Source organism: Styela clava, chromosome 4 (assembly GCF_964204865.1).
Source record: "Styela clava chromosome 4, kaStyClav1.hap1.2, whole genome shotgun sequence".
In the NCBI taxonomy this organism is placed as follows: Eukaryota; Metazoa; Chordata; class Ascidiacea; order Stolidobranchia; family Styelidae; genus Styela; species Styela clava.
In genome coordinates, this window is record NC_135253.1 from 12,883,211 (window position 1) to 12,900,611 (window position 17,401).

Sequence of the window (17,401 nt, forward strand, 5' to 3'; positions counted from 1 at the left end):
ACTTGACACCAAGCAGTTCTGCCAATAGGCAATAGATGATATCCACATTGCGCGACGTTCAGGATCTTTTTAAATCAGTGGAATATTACTGAAGATTCATTTCGTTGTCTATACTATACGTACAGCCAACAGAACAACGAAATAACCATTTTCAACAGCCAAACAAAACGCAAACGTATAATCCGACTTGCAACTGACAGGAGCCAAATGGACGTTTTTGTTTTATTGCCGTCCAGTAACAATGTCACGTGACCCGTGCAAGTCCTCTATTGGAGAAATGCAGAAGTATTCAACGAAACTAACAAGCAGAAACCTATTACCGATTAAACACAAAATTTTATGCAGATTGATCGTTCTGAAATATAAGATATGAGACTACCATATTATATTTCTGGTGTATAAATGAAAATCTCCTGTATCGCATGCGCTTTGAAATATATTACTGGGGAAAAACGACCAATGATCAACTTGAACACATGAAAAAAAATATTAAAATAAAATTACTACAATCACGTTGACACAACGACTACATGACATTTAATCCCCATGTATAAAATTACATTGCAAATAGCGGATTTTTTTAATAAAATGAAGTATTCGCATACAAATGGTTTATGTTAAAAAGAATTGTAAAAATGTATAAAAAATATTATTCATTATATCGTTTTGTATATTGTATTGCTTTATATTTGCACAAAATACAGAATTGCAGTTGTTTGGAAATTGCCAATTTTGTCAAGCAGGATTTAGAGAGAATCAAAAAACCTTTCTACAGTAGTGAGTAGTCGATATAAATATTCGATATACGGTAAGTAAGAAGCACATTAGCATAGGTTAGTTAAGTGGCAGCTGATTCAAACAAATATATGCATCTGAAAGAAATAACTAGGTAACTATTCCCACCCCTACATAGACGGTAAACCATACGAGATACCGTGTTATTTAGCTGTCTCTTCGGCTTTCCATTGGGATAAATATGAGAATTCTATCCCGATATGGTTATATAAATGTTACGCCAGTTCTGGTTTAATGGGAACATGTTATTTTACGCGTAGGATTTTTTAATATATGTATATTTTCATTATTATTCCACTGAAGTCGTGTCAAAGTACAGAAGTATTGCAGCCTGAGGGCAGAATTGCGCCGCGACAGGTTTGATTGACATGTGCAAAAGTTCATCTTGTCTAGAAGATTTGGGGGAGTGCTTGTCTTGTGTGGAGTGACTGACTAAAAGAATTGAAAGCCTGCAAGTCGCACCATGATTTCGGAGTTTTTTTCTGTTGTTGCTCTATCTGCTTTCATGTTTGTTGGATGTCTGGTTTCTGGTTACATTCCACTCAGCTTTTCTTTATCACAGGTAAGATTTTACTAAACAGGATATTTAAAACACAATGTATAACAACAAAACTAAGCTAAATACTGAAATAGTTTCTCACACTAGCAAATGTAAGTCAATTTCCAAAGCAATCCTATTTTTGATATTTTCTGATTTTTGATCACATTTCAGCATTTTTGTGTTGCACACTGTAATTTGATGTCTTGAATATTTCTGGAAACTGTCATTTATTTTTGAGTCACTAGTCATAGTCAAGTTTATTTTTTCCATCCAGTAAAAAAGTTAACATGCAAAATTAAGACAAATAAATAATATTGAATACACATTTCACTGGGGAAGGGAAGCCGGGGGGAACCAAAGCTGGTTATCAAGCAGCGACACCCACTATTGTTTGCCTTGTAATTGCATCACATACTGAAAGAATCGTGTTTGAATTTCCATCCCGTTATCACTAAATTAGGTTCAAACCAATGTCAGAATGTATTTCATTTTTGAAAATGGCAGAATGAGGTCATTGTTTTTTCAGCTTTTTTTTTTTTTGACTTTGTAAATAGCATTTCATATATTTTCAGTGCATACTGGCATATTTTTTTCTAAAAAGTTAATATTCGGACAATTGTTTGATTTCACGGTAGCGCCGAATATTATAGTCTATTCCAGGGGATCCCAAACTTCATTGGCCGTGGGCCAAAATTAGAATCGGAAGGATGTTTGCGGGCCGGAAGAGTGTATCGCCCGAAAGTGCACGACGGTTTAGTTGGGGTTCAGGGGATTTATATTTGACATTATTTTGAAACGTGTTTGTTCGACATATAATAACGCTTTATGTCGCATTCCTCCAGAACTAAAATAGTTCATTGGCAAAGAGGACAATTCGCTGAAGTGTGATTCTTTTCAATACAGAAATACGAACGCTGCCATTTATCCAAGAAACGTCTGTTTTCAGATCCCATGTTTGTTATTTGACATCTCTAAGCTTTCTTATATGGCTAAATTACTGCCCTATGTAATCCTCATGTACCGGTACATATAACTACAAGTGCAGTTTTAAGTATTCTGTGGCGTCTGCAGCTGCCGCAAAACCATAACGGTATTTCCATACCATGGCCGCTACGGCCAAACCTATGGCGACTGACATTTTCGCTACCACAAACCAATGTCGAGCTGCCGTTACCGCGGCAGCAAATTGAAAACCAATGGCAGGTAAAATTTTGCTGCCGTAACCGCCAGTGTTAACTCTAAGCAAATTATGAGTGCGAAAGTGCTTCGCAGTCCAAAAAAAAAGTGCGAAAGTGCTTTTGCCGATTTTAACAAGTTAGGTGCCCTAGCCTTTCATATAACCCATTTAAAACGGCATAGATACTCGAAAAAGCGCTCCTCCGGTTAATATTATGAATTAAAGAGAAGCCTTTTCGTTAACCGAGTTCCCTTTAAGCGAATTCATGTTTAATTAAAACAAGCGAATTCGTCGGCAACGAAATGACATCTGCTAACACCTGCCGCGGACAAAACTTTCATGCAATGTATCACGGTGTCAGTTGCTTACTCGCGTAAACAGCAAAGACTTTCACATTTGTTACTCCTTCCATCTAACAGACACGAGGCCGGCTGGAAACCATATTAGTTACAGGGTGGATCGTTTGTACAAATCCGGTGCAAAATAATCCCCCCCCCCCCCCCCCCAATATAAATAGCAATCAACTAATTAGGGTTAGGTGCGCTGGAAATTCAACTTTTCGATTCATCCCTAAACCTAATCTGATAATTATTAATTTGTGATTTTGAACCACTTTGAAAGTCGCCACCGGCTGTTTTAAAAGATAGGTTAACCTACCTTCCCTCCGAAATATTATGCAGGATACTCCCCTGTTTTAGGAGATAGGTTGACCTACTTTCCTTTCAAACTTTTTTCTCCGAAATATTGCACAAGATCACTTTGAAAATCCTCCCGTTTCGTGAGCTAGCGTGACCTAATTTCTCATTTACATTTATATTATACTATTTCAGAGCTTACCCAAAGACAAGTAATTTTTAAATGTCCACATGCCTTGGTTTGCGTGCGAGTTAGTTTAAATCGGGCAGAAAACATCATATATTGGCAAAATGTTTAGTAATGTCATGTACTTTCAGCATTCATAAATAGCACTCTTTGTAATGCTGCTGACCTAGTATCAAATATTCGCATCACAACGCCACTTGCGAGGTTTCCATATATTTCAATTACACTAATAGGAACGATGACATCAAAGAGTTTTCTTTTGCGAAGGTACACTAAATATAACGAGGGTGATTCTTGAGAAAAACATGAATATAAAAAATAAACGAATGATATGATAATGGATCCCAAATGATTTTGAGAGTGTCTCGAAATACCAATCCATTTGATAAATAATTTTTATTCGACCACTTGAACGCTGATATCCTGAAAATTAATGTTGAAAGAGAATTACGCATTCTCAGATATTGGACATCCAGTCGCGATATTCAATCGTTCATATGCACAAATCTCACATTAATAGTAATTGCTACCCAAGTTTGTAAAGTTTAGAAACCAACAAACAGAAAATAACTAACCTAAAACACAATTAAAATTCAGTCGGCAATAAATTCGTCGCCAAGACGATGCCATACAAAACAAAAAAGATTTGGTCGCGAGAGTTACGTGAGATGACTGCCGTTGTTTTTTAAGCAGAATGTATTTATAATTAATAAACGGGAGTTACGACGCCCTTTACACATCGTGTGTATTAAACTTCCCTGGTAGGTACTTTGGTAAGTACTATTATTATTGTACCTATACACCTGTTGGGAGTATTTCGGACAATTTCGAATTTAAAATAAATGAAAACCAGACATATAATAAAGACGCAAAAGTAAAATGAACATTTATTGAAAAAGTTATTATTTAAGAAAGACAACATGATCGTACAATTCCGCCAAAACCTCGATGTTCGCAAGTGAGATGATAAATAAATACTTCCCTGTATTCGATCAATTAACTTTAGCGTATCGTTGTTCTGCCAACAAACAGCCCGGTGCAAAATATTTCCGTCCTGTGATATGCTCACAAATATTCTCGATATTAATATCATACCCTCGCGTATGTACTTTCTATTAGCTCTTTAGTGATCCCATCCATCCTTGGCCAAGTCATGTTTCGAATATGTGAACATTTTATTCGACCATACATGGCCGGCGAGATGTTAAAATTGTAAACAAGAGAGAGGTAAAATCAATCGCGAATTTCGTTATAACGGCTCATTTACGAATTGTTGCGCCTGTTATCGTCGAAAATGATTACATTTGTTGTATTTTGAGGCATTTAAGCAGTAATAATTAGGGCATGACATCATCAAAATCGTCAAGTGAGATCTTGAAATTGCAAATTCCGTAAATAAAATTGCGAATTATTCGGTAACGAATTCAGCTTTAATGACCGTCGGGATATTGTTTTGTTGAAAATTATTATTAATTTGAGAGCGCCAAAAACATACAGTCCATACCGATGCGACTGCAATTTATATGGTCGCAATTGGTGTGGCGCGTTTATTAATAGTGTAAAATAAATTAAACGAATATCAATTATAACCAAGCCTGTCAGCGTGTTTATTTTCTGTGGGCAGGAATCGTAAAATACCATCTTGAGACAAATTCACTTCTATTATAAAATCTTAATTTTCAGTTATTATCGTTATACAAATAACGTGTGGCAGCTTTTTAATTTATCGTCGATCAAAAAACCACCCCACACTCGTCCAAACGTGTGTCGAGCTTGAACGACAGGAACAGATTCATCGAGGACCTTAATTAGGGAAAATATGTATTTTATTGGGAATGCAAAATAAATGTAACAAAACGCATTTTTTGTGATATAACTTTGTATTTTCGGAAACGGGTTGCCGTGAAAGGTAAAATTTGATCTAAATTAATTGCAAAAATGTTTTATTTTAAATGTAACAAAACACATTTTGCGATATAACCTTGTATTTTCGTAAACGGGTGTCCTGAAAAGTTAAATATGATCTAAATTAATCGCAAAAATGTTTTATTTTAAATGTAACAAAACACATTTTCGCGATATAACCTTGTATTTTCGGAAACGGGTGTCGTGAAAAGCAAAATATGATCTAAATTAATCGCAAAAATGTTTTATTTTAAATGTAACAAAACACATTTTTCGAGATACAACTGTATTTTCGGATACCGGGTGTCATGGAGAGTAAAATGTGATCTGAATTCACCGTAAATAATGTTTCATTCCAAATATATCATAACGCATTTTTTTGCGATATAACTTTGTATTTTCGAAAACGGAGCGTCACGAAAATTATTAATTTAATGTTTTATCTATCGTCTAACTAACGTCTGGAACACATCATTTTCGGGGAGAACTCTAGCCTGTGAAACGTCATTTAATTTAAAATAGAGAATGTTTCACGCATTTCAAAACGGAAAATCACCAGTAAGTGGACAGGGATTCAACCCTCCGGATTCAGTATTCTATATCCCCCGTGTCAGAACTTTCTGAAGAATGGAACAAAGAACCCGTCAAACCGCCGGGGAAGAAGGGGAGTATTTTTTGCACTAATAATTAGGGCGTGACAATATCAAAATCGTCAAGAAACTGGTGAATTTGCAAATTCCATAAATAATATTGTGAATTGCTCGGTAACATTTTAGCTATAATTATCGCCGGGGTATTGTTTTGTTGAAAACACGTTGAAACTTGAGGGAATTAGTTACAATTAGCGCCTGACCTCAATTAGGCACTCGAGCACTCGAAAAAAAAAGCACTCGAGCCCAATCTTTTTAGCATTAAGTCGCATACGTAAAATATCCTGTAAAAGAAGTGCTGTTCATTAACGTCATCTCGTCTTATGACGACGCAGAAATGCTTTTATAGCCGAATTATTCAATAACTATTTCAAATCAACATTCAGGATTGGCACAATTTCAGATTTGCGAAGTTTATCACCATAGAAATACATGAGAAAGTTAATTATCGTCTTAATAAATATCTGCATCACGGTATGGACAATGATATTACCATTCGCATAAAATTGGGACGGTAAATTTACAAATCTTGATAGGTAATATTAAAGCCAGCGCAAATGTTAATTTGAGTCCCCAATGTCGTCAACAGCTGTTGCCGATGTGAACGGGTAAACCCGAAATATAAAACTTCGATGTCCGCCGACCCACAAGAATTCATATTCGTAAAAAAGAGAGGGCTGGAATATAGATTACCCAAAACCTGGATATCGCCGCCAAAACGATCGGTGACAAGAACAATTAGCGATTACAACGGAATTAACCAGTAAAAAGGCTTTGTTGCCGATTTTTTAATGTTTCCACCACGTTTATTCGGTACTCCTTAAAAATATTCGATTAAAAAAAATATTGAATTTTGCCCACCCCTCCTCGCATATCAATGAGAAATAGTTGTGTAAATATCGCAAAATTCCGGAAAATGCCACGTCCTTTCAACATTGTGATTACAATAAAATGGCACTTAATGGTATTTTGTGAATTTGTTGATTTTGCAAATCTGTGACATGCTGCTAAAAGTTTCTCTGATTTGAAAATCGTGCAGTTTGGTCACAATTCATCCAAAGTGACTAAAACACGTTACTAACACTTTTTATAGTCATTTGTGAATTCATCGATATCATTGATAGTCACATGACCACTCTCGTTCAAAGAAACGCCCCGGGAGCGTTTTTTGCGGGAGAAGCGGAATCCGTGTGCTTGTATAATAATCATATTATAAACAAGAATTTTACCGTTAATGCAAAAGCTTTATCTCCTATGTCTGCATCCCATAGGTTAGAATTCCGGTAAATATCATTATGATATGCAGAATTGAGTTACAAAAGTACCAGTATGTTACTTATTTGTCAACTTAATACTCGAAAATATTTGTTAACTTTGAATTTTTATTCCATTCAAAATCGGAAAAAAGTGCTATTTCGCTTCAAAATCGGAAAAAAGTGCTATTTCGCAGTCCCTAAAAAAAGTTGCGAAAGTGCTTCGCAATTTTCGCAAAAAAGTGCGCTAATAGTGAACACTGGTAACCGCGGCAGGTGGGCCGTAAAGACAGGGCTGTCCCTTATGGTGACAAATATTGGGTAAGTTGGAACGTTTTTCTTATGGATACAGTTTTGATGGATTTGGGGTTAGGGTTAGGGTTTAAGTAGATATAATTCCACATGATCAATTAAAATCTGGTACATTAATTTGTGAATATACCGTTAATACTGATTACTGAATACTGAATAGCGCTATAAAACCATGGCAAGAGCTGCCGTTCGTGGCAGGAGCTGCCATGAAGTGGTAAAAACTGCGCCTCTATAACTGAGATACCTGCACAATTGAATGGCTACGATAAACACTTGCTTAAGCTGTGATAATGACATATTAATTCTCGGTATCTAGATCGCAAAACGGTAGAAACAAAATCAGTCGAACACTATTTCACTCAAGCTCGGCGGGTCATTTCAAATTGTTACTGGCCCGCGGTTTGGGAACCCCTGGTCTATTCCCACCTATTCTTAAGTTTTTTATCATCACTACAAGACTTGTTACACATCTAGACAATAAAAATTACTTTAACCGAGAGTCCGACTTGCGCATAACACTAGCTAAGGAGATTGAATATTTACAGAATTTGAGTACCGGTACTTTTTGTTAATAATGAGGTGGGAATAAAGAGTTCCAAAATAGGCGAAGAGGGGATTTAACGAAAAGGCTGAGGAGCAATGGTCTATTCTTAAGAGGCAGCAATATTTTCATTGCATAACATACGAGTGGCAGTATGGTGAATGAAAGTATGGTCAGAGAAAATATCTTTCACCCCAATTTTATTGAATATAATTCACTCGACACTAGGTTAATTTTCCATTTGTATTGTCCGTTTTAATACATGAAAGGAAAACTTAACCTTATGCTATACTATAGTAAACCATTGGACCGAATACATTAAAGGTCTATATTCGTCAGATTCTACTGATTACATTTTTTATACATTTTTGAAAAAAGTTAAATATCACTAACTAAGGTATAGCTTTTCAATTTGTCTTTACGTATTTTTTGAATCATTAAGCCCTTGATTATAATACCTCAAATAACTCATAAATGTCCAAAATTGAATAAGGAATTTGATAATCAAAATCCTAACTTTGTGTAATTATTTCAGAGAAAAATTCAATTGTTTACAATATTTGGGGCCGGTCTCCTTGTTGGTACTGCTCTTGCTGTTATAATACCTGAAGGAGTGGAAACCATTTATAATTCACATGAACATGATAGCTCAGGTTTGTCAACACTGGAGTGGTAAATTATTGGTGTAAATAAAGAAATATGAGCCATAATATTCCTAATTATGCTTTGTACATTACATTCCATATGGCATGTTTGACGTCTTATTAGTATACGACAAACTGGAAATAATGTGTGTCTTGAATAGAGTCTCGTTGAAGACATTGTGGAGAATGTACTTAGGCGCACTCAACATACCTACAAATAAAGTGATAAATCAGGAGAGAAGCTTCCTCGGGCCTAATCAAGGGTTGCCAGTAAGTTTGCCAGTTCCCTCCCTGTTCTACACTGTTCATGATGTAGTAGACTAATTAGAAATGAGCCTGAGTATGAGAATGGGTGTGATATCTACGAACATGGTAGCTCAGTATTTTGTTTATTTTTAGCTAAATTCCATGCCAAAGGTTTCGGTGTCTATTATTCTTTTTTTAAATTCTCTCATTATTATTTAGAAGAAATTTTGGAAGAAAAAAGGAGCATTGTTGATGAGGATGTTTCTCCATCAGATTTCAAGTCAGCTGTAGTAGAAGGTGTCGGTCACTATATTTCTTGCTTGAGAATATATCTATCTCTTGTGAACTATAACCATCTTAAAAAATGACTGAATATATTTTCAAAAAATTTTCTTGCTTTTTTGTCAAAATCGTTTTGTACAGTATTGATGTTTTCTACATTTAAAGGATGTTTCATTTTTAAATTCATTTTTAAATTTCATTTTTAAATTCATTTAAAGGAGATTTCATTATGACTTGAATATGATAATATTAGCAATTCATATTAATGGGGCATTTTTTCATTATTATATATAACTTGTTTCAACATATTATTTTATCAATATGCACTGGAGTGAATATATACAGATATAAGAATATTCCACCATTCATTGTTTGGGTGGAATGAAATCCAATTTAAAAATTTCGCAGGTGAAAAGCATGAACATGAAGAGCACCACGCTAACAATCACAAGGTTGTAGGAATATCCTTGTTATTGGGATTTGTATCTATGCTACTTGTTGATCAATTGAGTGGTTCACATGGACATTCTCATCCTCCGGATATAAAACTAGGTAATGTATATTCGTTTTTCTAGGAAATCAGTTATTATTACTGTCTTATTATGATAGCAATTGAATGTTCTTGTGCGAAAATATTAAATTTTAGAAAGTATAGCATATATATTATAATAACAATAAAGTTTCCATTGGTATGAGACATTTTAAAAGGAGTTTCCTCATATTTTTGTGCAATCTTTTTATGGTGACATAGGCATAGCCCTCGTAATATCCTATACCAAAGTGAATGGAGAAATGGACTGGAGATTGAACTAGATATTCATATCATGTGATATCAGTATATAGTTTGATACATTGCACAAGTGAAAAAACAGATTTCCATTTTTAGCTAGTCAGTAATTAGATTTCCAGTGCCATCTAAAATTTCCAATTCCTAACTTTGTGTTTCAGACAATCTTACACAAAGTGTTGTTGGAACAGCAAGACAGCCGCAATCATCAAATAAAGGAATGACTGCAACTATAGGATTAGTTGTTCATGCAGCTGCAGATGGAATAGCATTAGGTGCTGCTGCAACTACTTCTCGATCCGATTTACAAGTCATTGTGTTTCTAGCAATAATGCTGCATAAGGTAATGGGGGAATTTTTATATTACAATTGTTCATTTACTTATGGTTTTGATCTTGCCTTTTTTTAATGAACGCCAGAGGTTATAGGATGTTTAAATACAGATAACAGAGATGGCATATGGTTGCAATCAAGAAGCCATGTAGTTCGGTTACAACATGCTTTTTCTGTGTAATCACGCTATGTAAATTTTCGGCAATTCAACTTGAATTTATTCGTAAAATGCATGATTTTTTTTTTTGGAAACTACTATCATGGTATTCTTATGAAGATGTGTCTCTACTCTATTATCCATATGCGAGTAGTATTGCAGCTTTCATTTGCCATCTTTCTGTTACCTGTAGAAACCAATGTGAAATACAATTTGTATTCCCAACTTTAGGCCCCTGCAGCATTTGGCCTTGTATCATTTCTTATGCATGACGGATTGGAACCGAGAAAAATTAAAAGGCATTTACTTGTATTTTCATCAGCGGCACCTGCTCTAGCGATTTTTACATTTTTTGTCTTGCACCAGGTGAGATGTTAGTTTTATCAGTTTTAGCCAAAACCGATATGATTTTGTATACTGAAAGTGAATACATTCTGAAAAAATTTGTTTCAACTGTTATTACGTGCTCTGATATTACCAACCCTGGTAACAGCGTAACAAAGTAAATGGTTAGATATGGATATGCACGATGTACAAATCATTTCATGGTTGGATATAGAAATGTAGCTCTGTTGATTAATGGAAAAGCCCTTTGCCCTAGAAATAGGGGGGTTACCTGTGCCAATAAATCATGTTTATGTTTTCAGTATTCAGGTACGACATTACACAGTGTGAATGGGACCGGGATAGCAATGTTGTTTTCAGCAGGAACTTTTCTGTACGTAGCCACTGTTCATGTTTTACCAGAAGTTTCACATCAAGCGTCAAGTGGAAGCCATTCTTCGGGATTGAGTCGTTTTGAAGTAACTTTATTAGTTCTTGGGTGCTTACTTCCTTTAATTCTTAATATCGGACATCATCATTGAAGCCTTTTTATTTTATCTACCTTCTTACTTTCAAAGATATTCTAGTAATATGTGGTTGCCAAAGTTTAATGATAACTTTTTGAATACCTATTCCTGACATTTTACCATTATCCTTCTGGAAACGTACTGTACATCAAATTGAATATTCTCACAGAAAAACCTAAATATTCATTTATTGTTATCCATATGTAACATTGGAGGTAAACCAGCATTTACAAAACCGTGATCATAATTTAAAGTGAAAATGTAGCCCTTGTTTGGTCAAACAGTGATGATGGATAGATACAACGCACCAACTATAAAGCAAGCTTGAGTGTACCTAATTTTGGCTTTCCTGCAATACAGACACAATTTGAGTATTTTCGGTCCTGTATATGTGAAAAATCTTCATCCCATGACATTGGGAGGTTTTCATTTGTAAAAAGTAAATTTAAACAGAATATTCGTTCCATATAAGAAATCTATCTTGGTCTTGAAAACTGGGGTTTTAGTGTGCTTTTTTAATATTTATTTACAGTTTGTTTTGAACAGAGTGAGTACTGTTGAATTTTCATATTACTCTCGCAAATGAGAATAACTTCTATATACCAGATATATAGGATATATTATCCTCTAACAACTGTTCACGTTTTCAGAATAATCTTCTAATTTGTCAGAAGTTTAACAAATTTGTTTCGTTTGTTTTTTATTTAGTGCAATGAAGTGTGGTTTTAGCATGGCCAAATTGGTCCAACTGAATTTAAAATATAAGTTTGCCATAGAATTTTTTCTCATTTCTTTTATGATTGCAGCAGGTGCCTTGTTTACATAGGTCTGCAATCTTCACACAATTTTGGTGTCGCATTTGGGAAAGGGGCGAGTGTGGGTCCAGTGTAATTATGTAGTAAATTGAGAACTTGCAATGTCTAAAGATAAATGGCATTTCAGAAATGTTTTTCAGCAAACCTGGTTCGGTATTGATTGTATTTTTGGAGGATAAGAGTTTATAGTGTTTGGCAATATGTAGATTTTGGTGAGAAAGCTACGAGTGTGCAGAAAGGCAAAAAGTTTGCAGATGTGGGGAGAGCGACTTCTAAGCTATCAGTCTCTTGAAGGCACGCAGCTGCAATAATTCACACGACTTTTAATTTGATAGCTACTTATATGCACTTTTCTATAGCGCTTTGGTCTACAAATATTTTGAAAGGTATTTCATACTTCACCATGGTTGTTCAACCTCCTGCATTTTCTACTTTAAAAATAAAGTCTTTTGGTTAAACACAATAAAACATGTCAACAAGTTGGTGGTTTCACCTGATTTATCTAGGAGTTATCAATTTTTGGTGTACGGTGTATCATTTGATCAGTGTGACAACTATCATGTCAAGAAGACTAAATATAGATACAGAACTAATCGCTAATATACCATTGGATTCGAATACATGAAAGTAACCTACAGTCTGACAGTGCACAAATCTTGGATCGCCAATCCTCACTCAAAAGCTGACCAGCCTGGACAAATTGTGATGCTCGAGTTAATTAATCCAAGTTTTCCTTGCAGGGTTTTTCGCAAAATTCATATGGAATTCACCCCTCATAACAATAGTTTTGAAACTATAGAATATCCAATTTTTATGTTTAGATAATAGAATCTTGGGTGTTGTTGCTCAAAAACCAGTTTTGGTTCCTGACGCTTGCTTCTCTTTCCCAGTAAAAACATTAAATTTTCTTTTTCTTATAATTTGTGCACGACTGATTTTTCTTTTCCTAAATGTAAAAAATAAAATTGACTTAAGTCTTCCTTAAACCATCCATACTCTTTTCATCAAACAAAAAATTATTTGTCTTCAAATAAATTACTAGCATATATGGTGATCAAATGATGACTTTTTATTGTGGGTTAGCATATTTGTAATTTGTTTTGCACAACAATGTGAAATTGAATATAGATCTTTTGCAATATGCTTAATAAATGTTGAAAGAGTAATGGTTTGCATAGTTCAACCCCATGAGTAACAGTAACATGCAGTTACTCATGAGCAAAATGATATATTTGGCAGCGCTTCCTCTGCAAACTGATACAATTCGCTCATACGTTTCGTTGCATTTTCTATGTGAGACATGGATTCTCGAATATTGTATGAAGTGTTCGATGCAGAACTTTGACAGACATCCAACTTGCCACAGATTTTGTTCATTTTTAAAGTAGCATCTATACAGCATTTACTGTGCTGCTGCATAAAATCCTTCTGTAGCGCAAGGTTAATGCTTTTAAATTTCCATTGCATAAAGCTCTTCACCCTATTGCTATCCAGATTTTTTTCTTCCATGTCAATATTGTTTTCACTGGCATTCGACTCTGTACTTCGTGAAGAAGCTGTATCTAATTTCTGGTCGCTTGGAAGCTCTTCGTCAATAACGACTGGTTGATCAATTTCTTCGTCTGTTTCATCGGCCTCGCCTTGCATAACTAAGCCACCATGTTTTGTGGAATAAGTATCACCTGCGTCTCCAATTTCTTCGTCTGTTTCATCTGCCTCGCCTTGCATAACTAAGCCGCCATGTTTTGTGGAATAAGTATCACTTGCGTCTCCAACCGTATCCATCAGAAAAAATCAAACGAAAAGCAGGAAGCAATGGACCTTTCCCCGACCTTTGACCTTTATTGTTTTGATTTTGGTCGCTCAGACAAACATTGCAAATATTCAGGTTTGCGTAATGCGATAGAGTGGTACGTTGCTCGCTTTAAAGGCCTTCGAATGGCATTTCACTGGTGATGGCGGTATTTTCGTGCTTCTGAAGTTATAACATATTGTCAAGTAATCTATTATTAACGTTATTCCGCCTTCACATTGGCGTTACCGTACCTGACTTAGTTCAAAAGCCTATTTAACATACAAAAATGGAATTACTCAGAGATGACTTTTCTATGACTTGGTTCTTCAAGAACTTTTCTTTCCACCAGCTGGAGAAGGATACAAAACTTTCCATTGAAAGATGATATTTAAACTTATATGGTTGAAGAATGTCTGAGGACTGGGAGACCTGCGTGACTACCGGTACCGTATCCCATGGTTCATAGACTAACAGATAGCGTCCAAGTTAGGACCGAATTGGTGGGTTTAGTATAGAAACAAATGAAATGCAGGGGCAGTTTAAAAAGTGTTTTAAATGCATTTTTTGGAAACATTGCACTAACTGCAGCAATCTGTAATTATGAACAGATGAATATTTTTTTCAGATACATTCATGATGGTTCAATCGTTAATCTTTCAAATAGTGGTGTCGCTGGATAGTCACCAAGTTTCTGATGCAATTCGTACATGCTAGGCCAAGGCACGGTGAAGGCACTTAAGTTTATGTCCTATCATAGAAACACAGATTTATTAGCTCAGTTAGATGGGTGCAAATATACTATTGAAAGATAGGTTTTACAATATAGCTTATTCATTCAGTGTAGAAATAGAGTACAACAGATTATAAAAAATATATGATGAAGGAACAAGCAAGTAAATCCAAGGAAAAACCTACAAATTATACAGTTTTCCAGATATTGTGTTGTATAGGATAAAAATACACACCAGATATATGCTTTTAGGCACAACAAACAAAAACCGTGAAAGCAATGGAACGTCAAAATAATAGAATTAATTCATTTCACAATTCCATTCCTAGACATAACGTATCACAATGATTTTACTGCTGAGTTATTTTATTGAAGCTGCCTGGTTTCATCTCCTGATAATACGGAAGAATTGCGCTCACTGAGCACTAACATTACCTCATTGTTATATGGTCAGATGGGCAAACACCCACCATGGTTCGGTTCTAAAGTTATAAGATGATTATGAACAAGTTGCAATTTATATGACAGTAACAAATGCCAAATAAGTATATATCACACACCACAGTTACTACCAAGTGCAGGGCCAACTTCTGGTATCAGGAGCAGCTTGGTGTGACTTTGCAGTCCGCACAAAAAATGATATTGCGATCACCAGGGTCACAACGGACATGGCATGCATGCGAAGCATACTCCATAAAGTAACATCATTTTATCACCAATGAATTGTAAAAGATTCTGCATTAAGTCCCAAGTCTTCGATATTGATTTTCCTTCTTTATTCATCATTTTTACAGTTAGCAAATATGACACCAATGCTGGAAGAAGTATGTGTTTTCTCATTTTGAATTATGTTAAAAGTGTTGCCCGATTCTGAATCTTGTTAATACTTTCGTGCCCTTTTATTATTAATATTTCTTTTTCTGGTGGGTAGCCGCGTACTTTTTGAAATCTATTTTAGGTTTTGCTCGACTTCCAGTTTTCTCTGCATTTTGTTTGTATGTTGGCTTTTTGTGTTGTTTTATGCCAGAGAACCAGAATAAAATGATGATGATGCTTGCTTACATTTTTCTGCTGTCTGACAAAGCGCTTTCATTTTCATCAGCGGCACTTGAGGTAGTTTCAACTAAAGAGTCTGGGGGCAGATCTGGTTGGACCCATCCTGACTATCCTTTCTCACTTTCATCAGATTCGCATGACTCTGTATCAAATGAAGTATATGGTGATAGATCCTGTTAAATTATGATCCAAAGATAAATTATGGTATAAGTAATCCTTACCGGTACCTCACAATTTGATGGCGCTTTTTTGTTGGGCGACAAGAATCTGATATAGGGTCAGGGTATTCATCAGTTGGTTCATCGACTAAATGAAAATGCATGATGGAACGCATTGCTTGTATGAAAATTCATTTCATATAAGAATTAACATATTGAATATATAGTCTATTATAGGTAATTTTTTATAGGTTGAATTGACTGTGAGGCCTGTTGCATTCCTTTATCCACCTTATTGCTTTTTGGCGGTCAATATGTGGCTTCAGAAAAGGCACAAATCTTACTCCATTCGAACGGCAGGGGTACCGTACAGGTTGTCAGACTGGCAAATACCATATGCGCAGCGTTTACACATAGCTCTGTAGTTAGTCTACCAAAATAATTCACTAATAGATTCTGTTTGATAAAAATGCAACATCGTATCGAAGGCGAATTCTTCCGTACTGACAGCGGTAGGCTACCGGTACTCTTGATTGCATCAGCATGACTGTCTACTATTTTTTGGTTCGAAATACCGGTAGCAGTTGGTTGACTTGTACGGTACCGTACCGTACCTGTAAGGTGCATGCAACGGGTACAGCCTTTTAGTATAGATATATAGATTTCGTAAACGTGATTTACAACAAGTAACATACAGTATTACAGCTTTCTAATTCTCGCAGCCCTGTGAAGAAAACAAAAAGCGACAAAGATCTGCCTAAACCGCCAGCAACCTGTGCGGAACGCGTCCAAAGTTGTCTGAGCGACTTTTCAGCGGAGAATGATTGTTTACATCTGCTCGCTTGTGATTGGTTAAGAATACGGATGTTTTGATGTCGGGGAAAGGTCCATAGCTGAAACCCTGAAACTACATAAAACACAATCATGTGGGGTTTCCCCCATGCGAAAGCAAATAAAAAACGACGTTTTGCCATGAGCTTGAGTTATTAAAAGTATGACTTTTGTGATGTCGGGAAGATAACAAAAACTTATATTCAGGTTTAAAATGGTATACAGAATTTTTAAAATAGAAGAGCACGTGTTCTCTCATCCACGACAAATAATGTAATATAAAAAACATACATATTCGCTAACAAACACATTTCATGAAGTGCGGTGAATAATCCAATTAAAAAATAATTCAAGAACAATTAACAATATTTCATGTCACACAGGCCTAATAGACTGGGAAATATTGACCAATGGTACAACTTTTTCTATTTACATTTTTGCACCAGGACTACGGCCGCCAGTAAGATCGTGTTCAATTGATATTGATGGTGACCGTACATTTGAACCCATGTACATTTGAACCCATGCGTATATCCACGGGTTCAATCTATATGCGGGTGCTAAAACCCATGGGTTAGGGTTAGTATGGGTTTAACTATCCGTGAAACAAAAAAAATTCCATAGGTGCAATAGCATACAGGTGCAATTGTCATGGGTTCAAATGTACGTGGGTTCAAATGTAATGGGACCGATATTGATATACTCACTAAATTGCGTCTG

The 17,401-nt window shown here is 35.6% G+C and overlaps 1 protein-coding gene across 2 annotated transcripts; it reads left to right on the top strand.

Moving 5' to 3' along the window:
* Window positions 1–1,073: 1,073 nt before the first annotated feature.
* Window positions 1,074–12,074, top strand: LOC120325858 (zinc transporter ZIP9-like). 2 transcript variants are annotated; one of them, XM_039392025.2, is made up of 7 exons: window positions 1,074–1,357; window positions 8,532–8,649; window positions 9,109–9,183; window positions 9,577–9,720; window positions 10,117–10,298; window positions 10,677–10,811; window positions 11,093–12,074. In XM_039392025.2, exons 1-7 carry the CDS (start codon window positions 1,259–1,261, stop codon window positions 11,309–11,311), a joined length of 972 nt encoding a protein of 323 aa, XP_039247959.1. In that variant the 5' UTR covers window positions 1,074–1,258; the 3' UTR covers window positions 11,312–12,074. The 2 variants fall into 2 exon arrangements, with proteins under 2 accessions (XP_039247959.1, XP_039247958.1); XM_039392024.2 differs by having other exon boundaries at window positions 1,076–1,357; window positions 9,106–9,183.
* The last annotated feature ends 5,327 nt before the right edge of the window (window positions 12,075–17,401 follow it).

What these genes read in the sequence shown, in the direction of transcription:
- LOC120325858 (XM_039392024.2), top strand. Translation starts at nt 1,259, where the DNA reads ATGATTTCGGAGTTTTTTTCTGTTGTTGCTCTATCTGCTTTCATGTTT. An exon ending in ACATGAACATGATAGCTCAG is followed by an intron (nt 8,650 to 9,105) that starts GTTTGTCAACAC and finishes ATTATTATTTAG; the next exon opens with AAGAAATTTTGGAAGAAAAA. An exon ending in TCCTCCGGATATAAAACTAG is followed by an intron (nt 9,721 to 10,116) that starts GTAATGTATATT and finishes TTTGTGTTTCAG; the next exon opens with ACAATCTTACACAAAGTGTT.